The sequence below is a fragment of the Nannobrachium achirus genome, assembly GCF_963921795.1.
Source record: "Nannobrachium achirus genome assembly, chromosome: 23".
NCBI lineage: Eukaryota > Metazoa > Chordata > Actinopteri > Myctophiformes > Myctophidae > Nannobrachium > Nannobrachium achirus.
Genome location: NC_137830.1, coordinates 46,599,433 through 46,621,065, shown reverse-complemented (window position 1 = coordinate 46,621,065; position 21,633 = coordinate 46,599,433). Strand labels below are relative to the sequence as shown.

The following is a 21,633-nucleotide window of genomic DNA, read 5'->3' as shown; positions in this document are numbered from 1 at the left end:
AAGCTATTTAAAACCCAGCTAGGCTGTGGTGCTAAACTCAGATCCATAGCCAGCAACATATCCATCCAAACTCCCATAACCCTCCTCACGGATAGTCTTGATGTAGCCAAAAATCTCAACATCTACTTCACCTCCATGGCCAAAAATCTGGTCAATAAACTGCCCGCTCCATCTGGGCTGTTTGGTGTTAGGCACATCTTGAAATTCTACAGGAACCTTGGGGTATGCAAAGACAACTTTAAACTTGCCACGGTGTCAACTGATGAAGTGTTTAAAAAACTGCGCACCCTACCTCAATTCAAGGCCGCTGGCCATGATAAAATTGCCCCCAAATTTCTCATAGACTCAGCTGCCACCATTGCCCCAATCATTACCCATATTATTAATCTATCTATCAAGCAGGGTTATGTCCCCCAGGACTTCAAATTAGCCAAGGTAACCCCCCTGCACAAAAAAGGCAGTAAACTTGACCCTGGCAACTACAGGCCAATCTCAATCCTTAGTTCCATCTCTAAGGTAATGGAAAAAATTGTCTATGAACAGGTGGCTAGATATCTTGAAGAGAATAAACTGATCTACGAGTTCCAGTCTGGCTTCAGAGAGTCCCATTCCACAGATACATGCCTCATCTATTTGAATGATTACATCAAACGTGAAATTCACGATGGCAAATATTGTGGCATGGTCATGCTGGACCTCCAGAAGGCATTTGACACCGTCGATCATTCTATTCTGATCGAAAAACTCAAAGCTATTGGTCTTGATAGCACAGCAGTGAGATGGATGCACTCTTACTTGGTGGGGAGGGAACAGATGGTGGAAGTCAACGGAACCCTGTCCCCCCCCCTCCCAGTAAACTGTGGAGTACCTCAAGGGAGTATACTAGGACCACTGTTGTTCTTAATATACGTAAACGACATGTCATCTGCTTGTGACTGCAATCTGTTTCTGTTCGCGGATGACTCGGCTCTCCTAGTCTCAGGCAGAGACATTTTGCAGGTTGAAAAGGCCCTTAACTGTGAACTTAACAAGATCTGCACCTGGCTCAATGACAACAGACTCTCAATTCACCTAGGCAAAACTGAATGCATCCTCTTTGGATCTAGTCAGAAACTTAGCCTAGTTGAGAACTTCACAATCAAAGTAGGTGACACTGTGATAGAAAGAAAAAACCACATCTGCTACCTGGGTTGCATCCTGGAGGCTAACCTATCCAGTGAAAAAATGACCACCAAGGTAATCAATAAAGTCAATCAACGAATTCGCTTCTTGCAAAGAGTTGCCCCACTGATCAATATTAAATCCCGAAAGACACTAGGAGGTGCTCTTATTGGGCCCCTCATTGATTACGGAGTCCTTGTCTGGTATCGCGACGCCCCAGCTGCCTTAAAGCTAAAGCTCCAAACAGCCCAAAACAAACTAATTAGGGTTGTGCTTGGTCTCCCTCCTCTGACCCACCTTACCGAGCATCACCACGAAAGCGTGGGGTGGCTCAAAGTAGCTGACAGAGTACAGCATCTTGCAATGGGCCTGGTGTACAAGATACACTACACCTCCAAGATTCCCATGTACCTGACAAACTACTTCTTAAAGGTCAAGGATGTTCACGATCATAACACCAGAGGCAGCTCCACTAATCATCATCAGCGTAGATTTAACACTAAACAAGGCGCTAACTCGTTCTCCTGCTATACCATCAACATGTGGAACGCCCTTCCACAAGCCCTAAAGGAGAGCAAATCCCTAGCCTCCTTCAAAATTGGTATGAAAAGTCACCTTCAGACAGCAGCTACCCGTGACTTGTAAATAGACTAAGCCCCCATGCTCCCCCCCCCCTTTTTCTTTGTATTCTGCCTTTTGTATTTGATGTTATGCTTTTGAAACTGATATTATCCTAGATAAAGTACTATGTTCTATCCGTCTGTCTTTCAATGTTATATGAGATACTTAAAGTGTGGTTCCTGTGGAAATAAGCCTCGGCTTTCTAGGATCTCCTTTTAGTTGACCTTGTACCAGTGATTTGTACTGTCATGAAACTGTACTTTTTTCTATTGCAAACTTCTAATAAATTCTTCAATCAATCAATCAAAACCAATTTCTGATACTTGACTATTTTTTAATTATCCATCTTGTTTTGATTTTCAATTTAGCTGAACCTTGCTGTCCTGTGTTTCAAGCCACCTTTCTGCCATTGCTGCTATTGAAATAACTGCATTTTAAAGGTTTATATCAGATTCAGGAGTCTATTAGAACCAGGATTTGCATGACTGGAGGAGGTTTCCATTTGCAAAACGTCTCATAATTCTCTGTGTATCGAAATCAATTTAATGTGTGCTCTCACCAAGTCATTAGGCTATGTTATTAGTCTGTTGAGGTAGGCCTACTAAACAAAGGGGGGGGGGGGGAGCCTCTTTGCAGTACGTTTGAGGTAAATTTGGATCCAGAATGGAACCTGATGCCCATGCCCACAGATAGAGAGAGAGAGAGAGAGAGAGAGAGAGAGAGAGAGAGAGAGAGAGAGAGGGGGAGAGCGAGAGAGAGAGAGAGAGACGAGTGACAGAGAGAGACCGGCTACCAGCCAGGCAGCGTGAATCGCTCGTGTGTGTGCGCGCGCACGGCCGCAAGTGTGTGTGTGTGTGTGTGTGTGTGTGTGTCTTCATGCATGCATTTTGTAGTCGTAGAGCAGACAGTGTGCAGCCGGGTGCTATCTGGAGTGCATCTGCTGCTGCATCGTTTGGGGTTAAACAATGTCTGCCAGACCGGGCTATTATCGCCAGGAGCTCAACAAGACGGTGTGGGAGGTTCCTGAGCGCTACCAGAACCTGACTCCCGTGGGTTCGGGGGCCTACGGCTCGGTGTGGTGAGTAGGCAATAGTAGCCCATTGGCGGAGGGAGGGGCGAGGCTGCATTTGTTGGAGATAGATCTACGGCTACGCTATTACTATGCTCTCTCTGGTCCACAGCGTTATAGAAGCTGTTCTCTTTAACGCTATGTCACCGATGAGCCCTTTAGCGCTCACAGCCGCTCAGCCTCTCGTCTGTAGTCGAATTTAAAAAATATTGTTTCGCCACTCACCAAAACAAAGACTGTTCTAAGATGTTGAAAGCCTACTTTCCTTAGTGGGAACACTCAAAGGTGTCGGAGCCCTTCCACCTCACGTCTAAAATACACTTTTTGGCCAGAAAAGAAGATATTTCACCGGGGGTTTTAGCTACTCCACAGCGCCCTCTACAGATCTTATAAATAGAAAGTTCCATTGACCAGATTTTGCCTTCCGGTGAAATATTTTCTTTTCTGGATAAAAAGTGTATTTTAGACGTGGGATGGGGGGCTCAGAGTGTTGCCACTAAGGAGAGTAGGCTTTCAACTCCCTAAAGCCGTCTTTGTTTTGGTGAGCAGCGAAACTGTATTTTTTATTTTTATTACAGACGAGAGGGCGTGCATAATTTCTTGCGGCGCAAGGGCTCTTCGGTGACATATCGTTAAGAACTCTTTCAAGATATGCTACGTTTAACCACCGCACACAGAAATGTTATATTGTTAGATTGGAGTATAATTAATACGAGAATCCCGATGCAGTCCTGGAAGACTAAACATTGCAATGAGTATTTAGCTGAAAGGACTCGTCTGTTCCTAAGATCGAACTTTGATGTTGTTATTGCAATAATTAGCCTACCGGTATGTTGTTATTTTTACGCGGAAACATGCCGGGTCATTGTTTGGAGGAAACGTATAGCCTGTAGGAGGCTATACGTACGTATACGGTTATACGGTAACTGTATACATACAAAGAATAGCCCATATAGCTGTATGTATGTCTAGACTTCAATCAGACGATTGGTGTCATCGATAAAACAGCCGGTGCTTTGTAAAGAGACATTTTCTACATTCTTAATGTGGCTCATAACAGGAAACAACTCCAGAGGTGTTCATAATACATACTTAATGTTGGCAATGGCAGATCATAGGAGCCCATGAATGGGGGGGAGGGTAGGCTACATGTCACGTTCGGAAAGGAACGGGCAAGCCTACCTTCCTGGCTGGGACCAAGGAAGGAGGCAGTAATGCCAAGTGTATACTTCGTCGTAAGACCGTATGGCTGGCAATATAAGTGATTCTCAGTTCAAATAATTGGTAGCCCAATAGCCCATTAATTGGAGCTGAAATTACCTCTACATTACAGGACATAATATTTGACCAGATTTCAAGTCCATCATAATTACGTAATACGTAGACTATATAGCATCCCTTCTCCATCACAACAACCCGCCCTCAAATTCCTTTCTTTAGCCTATCACTCCACTTGCAGACATATTGTAATGCTGATTATTATTATTATTATTATTATAGACCGCTCTGTCTGTTGCCCAGAGAAATCCCGTTGCTATGGCAAGGTGTCATGGTGATAAGCAAGTCTGTCAATATTAATCCACCTGTCCATACTAGTTGTACACGTCAGATCCCAGCAAGAAACTGTCAGAATTACACATTCTAACTCGCATGAGTTGAAGACGTGAGCATGTTTAACTCGACATAATATATCTCAATGACCAGACTGTGTGGCATTTGCTTCCAGACCATCGTGCAACGTCTCATGGATGGAGGCATGGGGCGCCACCAAAAATGATTAGATCACGTGGAAACTGATGCACATGTAGGTAAAGAGAAGTCTGCACGCTTCAGCCAGCAGAAGGTAGAAATAAAGAACTTGCAGACCAGTCGAGTCACTCGAGGGCTCCAGTATTTTTATTTGGGTAGTCGGATGTTATTCTCACTGATAGACGTGTATCTGTCTGTTCCTTTGAACTGAAAAGGTGATCAGCTGTAAGCTAGACAGCACTAGTATGAATACACACACACACATACCATTATAGCTGATTACAGAGGGTATGCGCAATTTGCGCATGCATAAAGTGAATGGCAAATCGAGTGGCAAAGTGAGTTTAACGTTGTTTAACGTTGTTTAATGCAACCAGATAGGACTTTTCTGTTTGGCTGTCAAGGCCAGAAAGTATTTTATTTTTTTTGCCACTCAGTAGGCGTTCCCGCATAACTTCCGGGTATGATGAAGATGATGTCATGCGCATACCCTCTGTAAGCAACCTCTGGATCATCATGAACCAGAGGTCTCTCACTTATCTTGCCTCCAGTCTGTCTGTTTCTGTTTCTCTCTATTTCGGCACTTCCGCTCTCTCCTTCTCTCTTCATCTCTCTCTTTCTCTCACAGGATCAGAATCAGCTTTATTATTTGTCACATGACACGTCACAGGTTTTTGTGCAAGCTCTTCCATGATTTTAGCTATTTCCTTAAAAAAAGATTAGGGGCCAGAATGAAGAGAGATCAATCAATAAGAAACAAACAAAAGATCTACATATTTACACATAGTATCTGAGCATTCTGAGGTACTCTTATGCTGCATTCACACTGAGAAAAGCCAAGCTAATGGTTTGCTTGTTAATTCAATGTAATCTCAATGCAAACCAGCTTTTAAAATTTCCAAGCTTTGTTTTGAGCATCTTGAGCATTAAAAGCTGGTTTGCATTGAGATTACATTGAATTACCAAGCAAACCATTAGCTTGGCTTTTCTCAGTGTGAATGCAGCATTACACAGCACGCACTCACGCACAGACAGACGTCACAGACAGACAGAGAGCAAACCCCCACACCATATCGTGGCCTGCCCTGCATTGTTGTGGTCGCTGATCTCCAGCCATTGTCACTGACTTTCTCATGGAAAGACTGATTGATTAGCAGATGGCTGGGGGGGATGGGGCTGACATTGGGGTTCATGCTGTGGTGGTGGTGGGGGGGCATGTTTTTTTGTTGGAGGGTGGGGATAGCTGCAGGGTCCGTGCAGGGTCATGAGGGAAGTCTACTGAAGACTCTTCAGTACATCTGAAGGTGCACAGTTACAACAGTCTCTTTATTGATCTCAAGTAGAAACTCCATTCTCCTGGTAAAGACTCCTGAGATTGCATGCCTGAGGTCAAGGATCAGACGAATTTATATACCATGCTGTACAGCCATAAAACCACCCCTGGTGTGCGTGTATTTGTGTGTGTAAGTGAGAGACTTACAGACAGTGAGTGAGACAAACAGACAGACGACAAACAGAGAGAGAGAACTATCTGAGAGCTTTATTGCGAAGTTTCCCTTAAATGTGGATATTTCCTAAGAACCATTCAGTAGGTCAGCAGCATTGCCACATTCTTGTCTCTTGATTGTCCAATAACGTCTTCTTGCAGCTTTCAGTCTGCAATCCCTGATCTTTAGTCGTCTCGTGCTGCATCATCGGTTTCCTGGATTGGAACTGGGCTGTTTTGACCAGCTGACCTCAGATGGAATATCATGACTCAGTTATTGTTGTTGTACTGTTGTTGCTGATGCTGTTGCTGTTAAGTTGACTTTTTGTTGGCACTTATCCAGAGTGAGCAGATGTTGTTGAGGTTCAGGGCCTGCAAGTACACATGCCTGCCCTGCAGGGGAGACTGAACCTCAGACGTTTTCACCATGTATCGATTACTGGGACCCTTGTAGGGTAGGGTGACCATATTTTCAGCCAGTCAAACCGGGACGCAAAACACTGTTGCCTAAAACTGGGACCCTAAAAGCAATGCGCACGTTACCGCGACGCGCATGCCCATTCTCTAACGTTCGTGCACGCGCACACACGCACCGCAGGGTTGCAAACAGGCAGTGAGTGATTGACAAACAGGCTCAGTGTTGAATTCAAACACGCAATGAATTTGTTCCTTTTTTCTGATTGGTTAGGTGAGCATGTTTTCATGAAAAGAACATGATAAATGTCTATGCAACCACTGAAAACAGCTACTATTATTTTAATTCTGGCGAAAACCGGGACAATTTTGTTGTGAATATTGAAAACCGGGACATATTAGTGTTTTAGAGATATTTGTCGGGACACCGGGACACGTAGCTTGAAAACGGCACTGTCCTGGGTAAAACGGGACGTCTGGTCACCCTATTGTAGGGAGAGGTTTTGGGCCTTTGATGGCTTATAAAATGGAACTGTAATGGCATATTACCTTCTGTCACAGACTGATTATCACAGTACCATATAAAAGATAGAGATGCAGCCATGCAGGACAAAATTTGTGTCTGTGCGCATGCACTGTGCGCGCGCGTGCGTGCGTGTGTGTGTGTGTGTATGCATGTACTGTGCATGTCTCTCTCTCCCTCTGGACACAGATGAGGCCCAGTTGATGAGGCCGACAGCAAATAGGATGCTCGATACATGAAATTGGATGCTGTGTTCTAATACAAGTCATAAATAACCTGGACGACATGGGGTTGAACAGAGACATACTATGTCTAACCTGCAATTTGAGCAAGACATTTTCTCTCTCTATAAAGTCCTTATTTATGCATACAGTAGGTCTATTTGCTAGCTTTTCCCTTGAATTAACCTGAATGCATTTAGTTTCCTATGTGTTACCAGTCATAGGAATAGTGGTTAAATCATATGGGCACAAATGATTCTTCTCAGTGCGTGTCTGTGTTCTTCCATCTGTGTTTGGCTGCTGAGCTCGGCTGACTCACCTCACATCGGATATTTGTAATACCATAGATGCCCCCCCATCACCCACTCATTCCTGTTTTGAAACCGGAGGTGCATTAAGGGCTGGCTGGGCAGTGTGTGTGTGTGTGTGTGTGCGTGTGCGCGCGTGTGTCTGACATAAACGAAGAAGGAAATCGATGCCGTGGCCAGCTAGTGTCGTGTTGTGGACAGACACAGAGAGTTGCAGTCAGAGCCTTGTATGGACTATGGAGGGGTGTTATGAACAGACAACAGAGGCCTGGCTTATGTCAGACGGAAGGATGGGAGACTGGCTGCCTGTTTGGCTACGGCCGGTCAGGGGCATCTGGACAGGCAGCAGGTGCTTTTGGAGGCAGGAAATAAAATGGATTTTTAGTAGAGATGTTACCGATCAATCGGCAATGGATCGGATCGGGCCGATCAAAGCGTGATCGGCGATAATCGGTGGTTTAGATCAAAAGGTAAATTCACCGATCCGATCCGATCGGTGCATCCGATCAACCAGCCGTTCAGTATGCCCACTTTAGGCCATTTTGGGGTATTGATTTCCACAGTGCTGAAGGAATAATTAGTTACTGCTATGATAATAAATACATAGTAATGCTGGTAAATAACTATAAGGCAAATATATAAATGAATTCATGAGTGAATTAATTAATTAAAGTTAAAACATTAACATTTAGTAAATATAAATAATATATAAATAATAACTTGATCGGATCAGTGATTGATCGGTATCGGGTGATCAAACTTTTGTGATCGGTGCTCGGTGATCGGTTCCAAAAAACCTGATCGGACCATCCCTAATTTTTAGCACTGCAGAAAGACATGCAATCTACCCTGCTCATAAACGGCATGAATTGAGCAAACATGTAATGATGGAGCAACATAATTGTGCTAAGTTTCATAAGGTGGTAAGAGGGTGGCGAAGACGAGCCAGTCCAGTGTATAATATAATGATGATGGAGCACTGTATCAACACTCATTCTTGCTTTTCAACACCAAGTGTGCCTCTGCCTCACTCATCTCTTAGTTTACATCCACTTTTTTGTTTCACTTCATGCTTCTTGTTGCCGATTTCGGTAGCATTTCCCAATCACTTCTCCTTCCTGTTTGCCTCCAGGCAGCGAGCAGGCTTCCGTTCTCTGATGGATGTAGGACTCTTTAAGTGCTCAAAAAGCGGGGCATGCTGAAAAGGCACAGGCACAACAAAAGCAGCCGCAGCAATGCTCGCCCTATGCAATGTGGAATGACATATCCATTTTAAAAGGGCCAAATTAAATAAACAGGGCTCTTTAATATGCATAACCAACAGTGGTGTAAAGTAACTAAGTACACGTACCTAAGTACTGTACTTAAATACAATTTCGGGGTACTTGTACTTTACATGAGTATTTCTAATTTCCAATACTTTTACTTCTACTCCACTGCATCTACAAGCTCACAACGTGTCGTGATGCGACGCGTTGTGAGCTTGTAGATCTGTTAATTTCAAACATTTTGTACTTTTACTTTTAGTGCATTAAGTGCATTTTGATGACAATACTTTCATACGTTTACACTAAGTACATTTTGATTTCCGGACTTTTACTTGTAAGGGTGCCCTCAGACCAAAATACCTATGAGAGTGGAATCCGCGTTCCGCCAATGCATTTCAATGATAAGGGAGCGTTTTTTGCAGAAATCCTCTGCTGGCATGAAACCGCTTCACTCTCATTGAAATGCATTGGCGGAACGCGGATTCCACTCTCATAGGTATTTTGGTGTGAGGGCACCCTAACAGAGTATTTCTACATTGCAGTATTGCTACTTTTACTTGTGAGTACTTTGTCCACCACTGATCACCAACCATCATATATTTCTCTCTCTCTGTCTTCCCTTTTTCTAGTTCTGCTTACGACGTGCGGTTACGACAGAAGGTTGCGGTGAAGAAGCTGTCCAGGCCCTTTCAGTCGCTGATCCATAGTCGCCGTTCATACCGGGAACTCCGACTGCTCAAGCACATGAAACATGAGAATGTTAGTATGAGCCTCATGAAAAATCGCTAAACAGACGGAAAGAAAGAAGGAATGATCTGTGCCGAGTACTGTAGCCCTTATTGATTAAGCTCTCCCTCTTGTCTCTTGTCTTCACAGGTCATAGGGTTATTGGACGTGTTCACCCCCGCTGCAGCATTAGAGGACTTCAATGAAGTGTAAATGTTTTATTACCAAATAGCCATGTGGCCAGTGGGTGCTTAGGGTGCCCTCACACCAAAATACCTAGAGTGGAATCCGCCAATGCATTTCAATGAGAATGGAGCGTTTTTTTTTTTTGCAGAAATCCTATACTGGCATGAAACCGCTCTCATTGAAATGCATTGGCGGATTCCACTCGAGGTATTTTAGTGTGAGGGCACCCTTATACTTGTAACAGAGTATTTCTACATTGCAGTATTGATACTTTTACTTAACTTTTACATTTGAGTACCTTTTCCACCACTGCATGTGGTGGATACCTCTTGTGGGGGGGGGGGGGGGGGGGGGTGTGGGAGTTGAGCATTCTAGACCACTGGTTCCCAAACGTTTTAGCCCGTGGACTAAAAGAGAAATTAGACGTTTGCTTTAATAGATCAGCTATTTTCACCACTTCTTAAACATTTGTTTTATACTTTTTGGAATTTCTTAGATATTTCTTTCATTTCTTCATGAAATTACTGTTTTTAATTAATGAAAGACATTATAATAGCTTAATATTTTGAATAACAATAAAAGGCATAATTAACAAACAAAATGTAGGAAACCAAACATTAACTCTTTTACTGCCACAGAATTGAACAAAAAGCTCAATCCACTGCCAGCTAAATTGAGAATTGTCGCTCATCTTTGAAGGCCTACTGGAGAAATTTGGTTTCGACTATAAAGACAACAATTATATGGCAACGAAGAATAGAATGTCTACTTTGCAACAGAAAAAGATTTCGAGTTTTTATCTTGTTCTGTTCATTAGCTAGAAGCTGCAGAATGTGGCCTAAAAACAGCTCTTTGAGAACATAAAGCTGAGAAAAATGCATTTTTGTGAAGAATACATTTTCAGGCAGAAATCTCTCTTTAGCCTTTTATTGTTGGCTTCAGTAACATCACACCTATGATCAGTGGTTGTTTACAAACAAATTAAAAAAAATAAAAACAAGAAAAAGTGTCTTTTTACACACTTTTAGTGTGTAAGAGAAGTAAGAGCAGTAGTAAGAGCAGTGCAGAACATTGACACAGTGACATGAGCTTCAGCCTGAATCCTGCTTCAGCTTTCAGGGTTCTCTTTATCTCACTGTGACACTACATGTCTACAGAGTGTATATGTGTGTGTGTGTGCGTGCGTGCGTGCGTGCGTGCGTGCGTGCGTGTGTGTCATTCAGCCTGCACAGGGCCTGGGGCTCCATTCTGTTTCACTCCAGCCAGGCTCCTCCGGAAGGGCTCCACCGGGTCTGCTGAACTCGTACACGAGCCCATGGTCGATCTGTAAATTATACAAATACATAATTACTATAAAATACATGAAAAATAGTACACCTTCAAGCTCACAACGCGTCACAGCAGAATGCGTGGAGGTTGGGGGCCTACTATTTTCATCAAAAGGCCGTTTTAGAAATGTCAACCCCTGCCTCTCTAACATTCTATGCACTTCCTGCTTACCACACAAATATATATATATATATATATATATATATATATATATATATATATATATATATATAGTAATTATGTAAAAACAGCATTCATGGTCTGGAGAGGGCACTTTTTACAGATGGATAAAAGGGCAGGGGCTCAAGCCCCCTTTGATGTCTATGTGAGCATGTGCATGGTGCTAAGTCTGATTTACAGAAAAAAGTTTGTTTTTTCTTTACCTATCCTTGTCCTTGGACGACCACGATGTGGAAATGAAGAAGTAGGCTCATCATCATCGTCGACTCATCATCTAAAATCATAACCAGGAAAATATCAAATAGTTTATATCTAAACAAATCAATTTACAATTTTGACATTTAGCAAATGACTTACAATAAGTTCATATATAACATAAAATGCAGTTATAGTAAATAGTTACCATGCATTTACTGTCACAGTGAAATTCCCTTTATACCCTGTATACCTATATAAAATGTCACAATGCAACATAGCTCTGTTTACACAAAGCTGTACTCCCTCCAACTGTATATATGTTCCCCATTTTCAACAGTTTTTATTTGTAACACTTGCTTTGGCAATGTAAACGTATGTTTTCTCATGCCAATAAAGCTCCTTTGAATTGAACTGAAAAGCTACATCATAAGTAGCTGATGATGATGATGATGATGATGATGATGACGATAAAAAGAAACCTCTCCCTCTCTCTCACACACACACGCATCGTACGCACGCACACACAAACTAAGCCAATAAATCCTAAATTCCCATCAAATAATCCTAGTAGGCTGTGCAGTGCACGTACACTACACGCGGTACGTGCACGCGCGTGATAGGAACTCCACGTGTGTCCTGAGTAGCGACAAAAACAAACCAAGCACGTGGATCCTAACTGCTTGGATCAAGTTACTGATCCGGTCCGGATACGGAAACATTTCTTGCATGTATGTGTACGTGTAAATAGCCGGATGCAGTAGGCGGGCTCTAGACCGGATCCCAATGTCGGAGTGGCAACACGTCGCAATGGAAAACCGTTACCCTATCTCACTGATCACTGACCATCCCCCCATCCCAGGCTTCCAGTTCCACACGGATGCTCTGTTATCACACAGTATACAACTATATACAGTATACAACTATACAATACATACATGCACTGGATTGGAAGTCTTACTTTGGACAGTAGAATCGTGGCCTCTGTTCTCCGAGGGGTCTCTACGCGGAAGCCATTCTTCATTGGCCAAATCGCCCAGTTCGTCCGTCTTTTCGCGGCGGTACATGGGTCTCTGCTGCTGCGGCGATGTGAGCCCCCGGGCGGGGGGATCCATCCTACACGGGGGTCGAGCTCCGTCGGGATCGGTTTCCACAATATCACGAGGCTCTTGATCCATTTTTGGACCCCGGTTCTTCGCGACTGGCACCATCTTCAATCTTTTTATCTTCAATAACAATGGCTACAGTGATCTTTTTCTCTTCTTCATCATCATTATCATCATCATCATCATCATCACGACCACCACCACCATGGGCGCTGGTCCTGGGTCACCAACACGGGTAGGTTGTGTAATCCTAATTCTAACAAAGTTTATTTCTATCGGTGGATCTCCTGCTGCTGCTCGTCGGCCAGGGGGGGTTGGGTCGCACTTCGGCGGAATGATACCAGCAAGGCTGAGTTGGCCTAATACATCTCAATATTCTAGTACTGCTAAATACTACTACCTACTACAATTACTATACTACTAATACTATAAAACAACTGATTTCCGACAAAATGATCGCTTTTACCAACGTTTCTCTCTCTCTTTCTCTACTAACAGCCCGATGCATAAAACAATATAGTCCCTCAAGGCTGCTAGCAGCTAGCAGTGGCGTCAGTTCAGAACAAGCTAAGGTATGGCAACATGACTGGTGTCTGGTGAAGACACCAGTCATGTTGCCATACCTTAGCAACAGGCACGATGAAAAGTACATTTTTATTATTTCCCCCTGTCAAGGTATGGCAGCTGCATACCCCTGCCATACCCAATTGACGCCCCTGGCAGCTAGGCAGGCGCAGAGTCTCTCTGGGCAGGCGGAGCCAGGACAGTCTGTTTACTTTTTTTTTTTATGAATGGTTTCCGGCTGTCCTCAAAACGACACCGACGACCAATTATGCATTCAAAAGTTGCGCAAGGACGTCTTTTATCATAATCCATAAAAAACATCAAACGAACGAACGGCCGTATTGGCCCTACTCGACCTCAAGAATTGGGGCGAACAGGAACGTTCAAAGCAGTATAAGAGTTAAGGGACCCATAAAAATCTGTCTGTTGGAACTGCGTTTTCAGTGGTGAGATGGGCGGGCCACGTGCATTTTCAGAGCACATTTATTGATCAATCAAGCGAGTGTGTTCCAGCTTGGATGAATGGAACCTACGCAGTATTAAGTGCCTGTTTATCTGTATCACAATGAAAACATTGTTTTGTATATATTAATGTTATATCAAATCGTAGTGTTCTGCCAATTATTTGCAATACCCTCTTGGCCCACCAGTGGGCCTCCGGTCCACACGTTGGGAACCACCGTTCTAGAGGAGTTTCAAGCTGTGAAAACATCTGAGGGTTGTCATGGCAACCATTCTAATGAACTCCCTCCTCCCTCCCTTATTGCAGTTATCTAGTGACCAACCTGATGGGGGCGGACCTCAACAACATTGTCAAATTCCAGCGGCTATCAGACGAGCACGTCCAGTTCCTTATTTACCAGCTCCTTCGAGGCCTCAAGGTACTTTACCTCAGTACCAACCAGTACTTTAACCCATTCAGAACGGGGTACACAATTTGTGTTTCATTATTTTATGCTTTAACTATTGAAAAATAGCAGATATACAAGCTCACAGCGCGGCACCGAGTGCCGCGCTGCGAGCTTGTAGATCTGCTATTTTTGAAAAATCGTGAAAATTTGAATTTTGACCCGATTCTATAAGTGTCTTTTGAATCCTTCTAAGATTTTTTGAAAAACCTATGTTTCTGTGTCAGCAATCTGGCGAGCCATCGTCAAAGAAAAGGTCCTTTTCACTTAACTGGAGCTCAGTTTGTGTGTTCTTGAGAGACTACTGTGTCAGTAGTCTCTCAAGAACAGCCTCAGAGAACGCTACGCTACTGAAGAGAGGCCGACCGATAGGTGTCGCCCTTTCTTCTTTGACGATGGGTTCCCAGATTGCTGTGTCAGTGGTTCTCAAACCTTTTCATGTGAAGGACCCCCAAAATGATATGTATTTGTCCACGGACCCCCATCTCAAAATATCTAGTTCCAGGGACCACCCAGAAGCAAAATTTGAGTTACAAACGTTCGCCTTGAAAATACATACATTCAAAGATTTGCACACATTTTCACGACTTTTTTCAAAAATAGCAGATCTACAAGCTCGCAGCGCGGCACTCGGTGCCGCGCTGTGAGCTTGTATATCTGCTATTTTTCACTGGTTAAAGCAGTCAATAATTCCTAGGCCTAAATGGGTTAATGATCACCACATACAGAGTACACCTGGTTCTCAACCTTTTTTCACAACAAGGGTTCATGTTTTAGATTACTTAGACTTAGAGCAAAGAATAAATCTGTTACAGAGTTACAGTCCTGTACGGGTCAATTTTGAACCCGCCTTAAGGAACCTAGAGGGTTCCTGGGCCCCATTGGTTTTGCACCCAAATACAAATTATTAATAGATTTCCTTCAAAATGTGTCAATCTTTGTAACATGTTGTAGTAACGAATAAGCGGATGCTGCATGCTATCTCAAGCTTCTGTAACTATTGTTTATAAAAATTAAATGATTAAAATCCACCCACCCATCTCTCCCATCCACCCAATGTAGATTGAAACATGGTCTTATCCTAATAGTTCTAGTTCCTTTGTGAGCTTGATAAAGAGTGTATTTGTTTTTTAAATCCTTCACGAAACAAAAGTATTTTTCCTGCAGGTGTGCAGATTTTTTCTCCTTCTTTTTTTCATTATAGTAAAACACAAGTTACTGAGTACTGAGTACAGTTGATTACATCCAAGTTTGTAACTAACGTGCTAAATGGTCACTTTTAAAGGGCTGTTCTCACCAAGCACTATAACATTAACGATAACTATATCGTTCACCATTGTCTTTGTTATAGTTGTGGTGTGACTGCAACACACTACCATCCACAACTACCATCAAACTATATTAGTTATCGTTATAGTTATGCTCGGCCTTTTATTCAATAATTCCCCCTTCAAAACAGTATTCTAGCATGCATAAATATAAACTATATGACATATTTTGCACAGTGTGAACTGCCTTTTACTCGGTAATGATTTATTTCCTTCCCCCCTTCAAACGGTATTCTACTATGCATAAATATAACATATGACACATTGTTCAATTTGCTTGCATGGCAACATGGGAAAGAGTGCACTGGCCGGCCTGCATAGTTTTACTGCAGAACAAGACAAAGAGAGACCCCTTTTAGTCAGTGCTGGAATTCAGTGTTGACCCTCCTTGTCTCTTTTTGTCCTCTCTCTTCTCCTCTCACTCCTCCCCCATCCCTCCATCCTGTGGTTCCTTGAACAGTACATCCATTCAGCAGGACTGATCCACAGAGTGAGTGGTGGCTACTCTTTGCAACTCCTTCTTTCATAATATTAACTGGAACTTTTTTTTTTAATTGCCCAAGAGTTATTAGTAACATATGTTTTACTTTCCTTTAACCACTTACAAACTGGCGTCACTAGTTTGGGCACGGCAAGAATAGACTTTATCGCTTCTCTCGAATCTCTCGTCTCTTTGACTTTCAGTATATAGTCCCATTTCCACTGCAAGGTGATACCAGAACTTTCAGGAACCTGAACCAATTTTTTTGGTTCTGGTTTTGTTTCCATTGCACACGGCCCGGTTCCAGACGAGGTTCCTGGAACCTTTTTTCTGTCCTGCTCCTGAGGTAGAAGAACTAAACTTGAGTTCTGGGAACCTATGGGTGGGGCCAGCAGCGCTACTGCTCTTTTTTGGGACCTTCCCAGTTAGTTCTGGTTATATCGAAACCTAAGCAGAACTTGGTCCCAGAACTTCACAGGTTCTTGAAAGTTCTTGGTTCTGGAAAGTTGTGGTTCTAGTTCTGCGTCGGCCCTACAGTGGAAATAGGGTTTATGTCTCCTTCATTTAGCATAACTAGCCTACAGCCCCTTGGTGTGAAGCAGACAGACGCTTGTTGACGCCCATTTGTGATGTAAATCGCATCACAGGACAAAGCCGCCTACAGGCCAAAATTTGGGGAAATATTTTAAACATTTGGGGATTATGAGAAGTAGAGACACATTTGAAGGTGATAAAGTTGATGTTGGGCAAGGTACATGCGTTATTGATTTTTGTATTATGTTTTTTAGACAATTGAACAACTGCTGAACACACGGGGCGATTCTAATTAAAGGGGAAGACTACCCATTTTCAATATTGAACTATGTCATTAATATACCTTAGAGGAGTTGTGTGGAAATAGAAAAAAAGTTCCCCCCCTTCTGTGTTGCCTAGAACTGGAGGATTGATTTTGGGGTTTGTATTGTAAAGTACAACTTGATGACATCACACATTGTACTTTACAATACAAACCCCAAAATCAATCCTCCAGTTCTAGGCAACACAGAAGGGGGGGGAACCTTTTTTCTATTTCCACACAACTCCTCTAAGGTATAGTAATGACATATTTCAATATTGAAAATGGGTGGTCTTCCCCTTTAAGGTTGTGGGATGTAATTTTTTGTCTGTTTTATTGCCCATGAAAGGACCTGAAGCCCAGTAATGTAGCCGTGAATGAAGACTGTGAGCTCAGGGTAAGACCAGACCGCCCATTGCAACACATCCTTCTTCCTAACCTCAAGCAAGGGTGTTAACACTGACAAAACATGTATCTGTTCGACAGATCCTTGACTTTGGACTGGCCAGACAGACCGATGATGAGATGACAGGGTATGTGGCAACTCGCTGGTATCGAGCCCCAGAAATCATGCTCAACTGGATGCACTACAATCAAAATGGTAAGAGAACTGATCTGAAACAAGTGTGTAATTACTGGAAACGCTCATCGCTACTATCCATGCGTTGGTGTTTTGGTGATTAAAACCTCTGCTTGTCTGTTCCAGTTGATATCTGGTCGGTGGGATGCATCATGGGAGAGCTTCTGAAGGGAAAGGTCTTATTTCCCGGCAATGATTGTATCCTTAATTAATAATGACTTGAGAGAGAGAGAGAACACTATGCTTTGCAACTTCTTTCTCACCAGCAAAACTTCTATTGCCTGCTCTCTAGACACATACAAGACCGCAATCGTAGATTTGCATTACAATCCCAGGGCCTTTCAGAGAAGGGACGTGCACCAAAAGACAAGAGTGGATGAATGGGAACCCTCACAATAGATTGAATTGTATAGCTTGTCACTATATGCAAACGCAGAGCTAAAACTAATTTGATTTACTGACGCCTGTGTTGCTGTGCGGGGACTTCTACATTCTAGAGAAGACCACTTGAAATTCAACGATTGCTCACGATCAGCAGGTCGAGAGTGTTGTGCCTTCAGTCAATCGTGTGTTGCCATGTGACTAGCTAGTAATAATGAGTCAGCCCTGTAAGCTAATGACTGAACTCTCAATCCTGCCTGCCTGCCCTTAACTCCTGCTGTCATAAGATATCGACCAACTGAAGCGAATCATGGAAGTGGTGGGCACGCCCACCCCCGAGCTCCTGCAGAAAATATCCTCTGAACACGTAAGAGAGAAAGAGAAGAGAGATTCTGTAGATGTGAATGTTAAGAAACTTTATTTTTTCTTTTCAAGACATGCTTTCCATGATGCCCGGACTAGTTTAATTGATTAGTCGTTTGACTGATGAGGGGCTGTAAGTGGGTGGCAAGGTGATTGACCACTGTATTGACCAATCATTTGACACCTAGCACTCTTCGCTGTCCCTTATGCATTGATCCTTGTTTGCAGGCTCAGAAGTACATCCAGTCTCTTCCCTTCATGCCCCAGCAAGACCTGGAGAAGATCTTTAGAGGAGCAAACCCCCTTGGTGTGTGAAATGATTCCTATCAGATTTTTTTGGAAGAAGAACATTAGGACATGTGTCTAAAAGTCTGAATGTGTTACCCTAATATCAGTTGTCATACATGTCATACAATAATCTGACAGAACCAGATGGTTGGAATTAGACTGTTCAGTTCAATGCTGCACACTTTGAAAGATTATTCAAGTTTAATGAACAGCCTTTCTGTGTCTCTCCATGTCGTGATCTCTGCATTAGCTGTGGATCTATTGAAGCGCATGCTGGTTCTGGACTGTGACGGTAGGATCTCGGCCAGTGAGGCTCTCTCCCACCCCTACTTCTCCCAGTACCATGACCCTGAAGATGAGCCAGAGGCCCCTCCCTATGACCAAACACTGGAGAGCAAGGACCGCACACTGGAGGAGTGGAAGGGTGAGGGGGAGAGGGCGATTGGGATAACCATCAAACAACAAAGATATTTTCATTATTTTGCTATTTAGCCTTTTGACTATGAGCCCTTTGACATTACTGCTGCTGACCTTTTTCCTAAGCATAGCGTAGTTTGTTTGATTTTAGAGGTAGCCGATTCCTTTTATTTCGCTACAATATGAAAATGTACTTGCATAAGCTTGAAAATTGCTTGAGATAGTTAATCCAAAAATGATTATCACTGCATGGTTATTTTTTGTCAGTTACAGTATGTGATCATTGTATTTTGAATGCAAATTGATTTGAAAAGCCCAGCCAAAATAGTCCCTGGAGAAAATATTGATTTGTGAACTTAATTCAAATCGCCATGACTTATTCATTGTGAAATTTATATTTGGCCAACATTGACACGGTTATTCAGGTATGGTGTTATGACCCAGACATACGGTTTTAATGACATTGGATCAAATGTAAACCACTGCTAAATGAATGTGGAAATGGTTTGTCTTTATTGTATGATATGACATGTATTGACATTGGAATGGGCCTTTTAGGATCCTTGGAAGGATTTTAAATCCTCTGCATATTCTGTAGCAAAACTAAAGTCTGTCCGTCCCCTTCACAGAATTGGTTTTCGAGGAAGTGAAAGGCTTTAAGGCACCCGTCAAGAAGACAGACAACCTTCAAGTGGAGCCCTAAGCCTCTTTCTGCATCGCCCTGCCCTTTCTCCCCGAGAAGGACCATGCAGGGGTGCGGGAAGTGCAGAGAGACTTTCTGTTGGAGGTGACATTCCCCCGGGCATGACATCTTCCCTCCCGCTGCTCTGTGTGACCGTTTTTATTTCTTTGATTGCCTTTTATGAGTTTCTTTGGGAGGACGGGTTACGAGTATGCACATTACAATTACAGGGTTATAGGGAGCAATCTAAGAAAGACGGCCCCTATTGGTTCTACTTTCTCTAGATGTCAGACAAAAGGAGGAGGGTGTCCTGTCCTCACCCGGATGAGTGACGCTGGGAACAGCCTCATGTATGATGCACATTTTGTTTACAGATAGAGGTTGCCTGGGTGTGAGAGAAAGAAAGTCGCACAAGAACGGGACTGGTGTTGGAAATTAGCTTTGGCTATATTATATACACATGCACAGTACTTCAGACACCGCTTCTGCAGCTGTCAATGTTTCTTTGTACTTGCCCCTTACAAATAAACTACTAACATATACAAAAACTTACAAAGCTATAACAAAAACCCAGTCCCAGATAGTTGACACAGATGGCATAAGCAGTCATCATCATCACAATGGATTTTCTTTTTAATACTGTATATAGATTTATATGTCAGCAACCATGTCATGTCACACATTTTAGCAGAACAGTTTAGCATAGTTAGCCTGCATAATCTTGCATGACAGTTGTGTGCATTTTATCATACAGTATATTACTGATACTACTGTACTTCCATTAAGACTGCTTATTGCATCTGCCACAGTATTTTAAAGACAGCTTTATGATTGACAGTCAAACAAGGCAATGCCAAGAAGAACCGTGACCAACGTTTTAGATGTTTTATGTTTATATTTGATCTGTTTGTTGGGGGGGGGGGGGGACACACAAACAAACAAATGACATTTTCTCTTCAGATGACAATAAATCATATCCGCATACAAGACAAATACCTATTTGACAAGTCTATTCTTCACTAAAACCTAGCGTGACACATATCTGCTGTTAATAGCGCTTACTTCTGATAGCCATTCATCACCTTTGTCTCACAGCACTGTGCTGTGCAACTATAGGGCCCATTTCTGTCTTTACACTAATTAAGATAAAGGACCTTCAGCAGATAATCAGGGGCTGTTCCCAGTCGGTGTCTAATAGTGCTGAAGAACAACATAATCTAAAAGAGACAGCAGGGGTTAAAGGACTCTCTTGCTGACAGTGTACTAGCCTGGGCTGGCTTCCAATTTCGGGCTTTTGATCCGGTCGGGAGCGGAAGGGCTCCTACGTTTTTCTGTAGTCCAAAACGGACTACACTTTGGCCGGAAACAACGACCGGAAACAGTTTTAACCAGGTTTTAACCCGTACTTGCGCATGCGCTAACTACTTGCGCATGCGCTAACTGTGTTGAAACTGTTTCCGGTCGTTGTTTCTGGCCAAAGTGTAGTCCGTTTTGGACTACAGAAAAACGTAGGAGATCTTCCGCTCCCGACCGGATCAAACGGCCTGTTTAGTAAACGAAGACCAGGCTTTCCCCCAGCGGAAAGCCTGGTGATCCGAGGTTAACAGTGTACACAGTCAAATCCTCAGTGATGATTTATCCATTTGTATACTCTGCGTAAAATTAACACTGAGGGTTTTATTTTACTGTTTTACTTTAGGTGTCACACTATTAGTCCTTTGGGGCGGACGACTAAAGGAACCTCATTCAAGTCATACTGTGGAGTTCAAATCTAGAGTGTTAATTTACAGTAACTGAGGGTGTAAAAACATTACCCATAATTACACTGTCATATTTTAATTGATATTCCACATTTTACTGTATAATATATTGTATATGGTACACACTGGAGTACTACATGTAGATACTGCAAAATGTCCAAGTAAAATGGGTGTAAGTTATGTTTTTGGTGGGGGGGAAATGTGCTTAACAAATTACTACACTCAAACAAACACAAAGTGTGTTTGTTCAGTAACAGGGGATCTCTCCAGCTCCTTAGTAAACAGAAAATACATACAAGTTGGGATACCATTTTTTGGGATACAAATGTTATCCAACCAGGAGAGAGATCCCCACAAAGATCATCGGGTTCTTAGCTTCTGTTTTGTAGTGTCCATTTTTTCCAATGTTGCCATTTTCTTTGTTTCATTACTTCCAATTTAATTTGTTGTCTCCACCAGCCGAAGGCATGGGGGAGAGTATGTTTTCCCCTTCGTCCGTCCGTG

General features: G+C 42.8%; 1 protein-coding gene across 1 annotated transcript; it reads left to right on the top strand.

The window, feature by feature from the left end:
* The first annotated feature begins 2,712 nt into the window (after positions 1-2,712).
* LOC308309033 (mitogen-activated protein kinase 11-like) lies at positions 2,713-20,227 on the top strand. The gene is made up of 12 exons (XM_080754490.1): positions 2,713-2,860; positions 9,450-9,579; positions 9,697-9,755; positions 13,876-13,987; positions 15,803-15,832; positions 17,008-17,055; positions 17,145-17,259; positions 17,365-17,436; positions 17,907-17,986; positions 18,211-18,289; positions 18,521-18,694; positions 19,317-20,227. The coding sequence occupies exons 1-12, from the start codon at positions 2,748-2,750 to the stop codon at positions 19,388-19,390; spliced, it is 1,086 nt and encodes a 361-aa protein (XP_080610616.1). The 5' UTR covers positions 2,713-2,747; the 3' UTR covers positions 19,391-20,227.
* Positions 20,228-21,633: the final 1,406 nt, after the last annotated feature.

Bases quoted from the DNA above. Each gene is read 5' to 3' on its own strand.
- LOC308309033 (XM_080754490.1), top strand. From the start codon at position 2,748: ATGTCTGCCAGACCGGGCTATTATCGCCAGGAGCTCAACAAGACGGTG. The intron at 2,861-9,449 runs GTGAGTAGGCAA...CCCTTTTTCTAG, and splicing joins GGGGCCTACGGCTCGGTGTG to TTCTGCTTACGACGTGCGGT. The intron at 17,056-17,144 runs GTAAGACCAGAC...TCTGTTCGACAG, and splicing joins ATGAAGACTGTGAGCTCAGG to ATCCTTGACTTTGGACTGGC.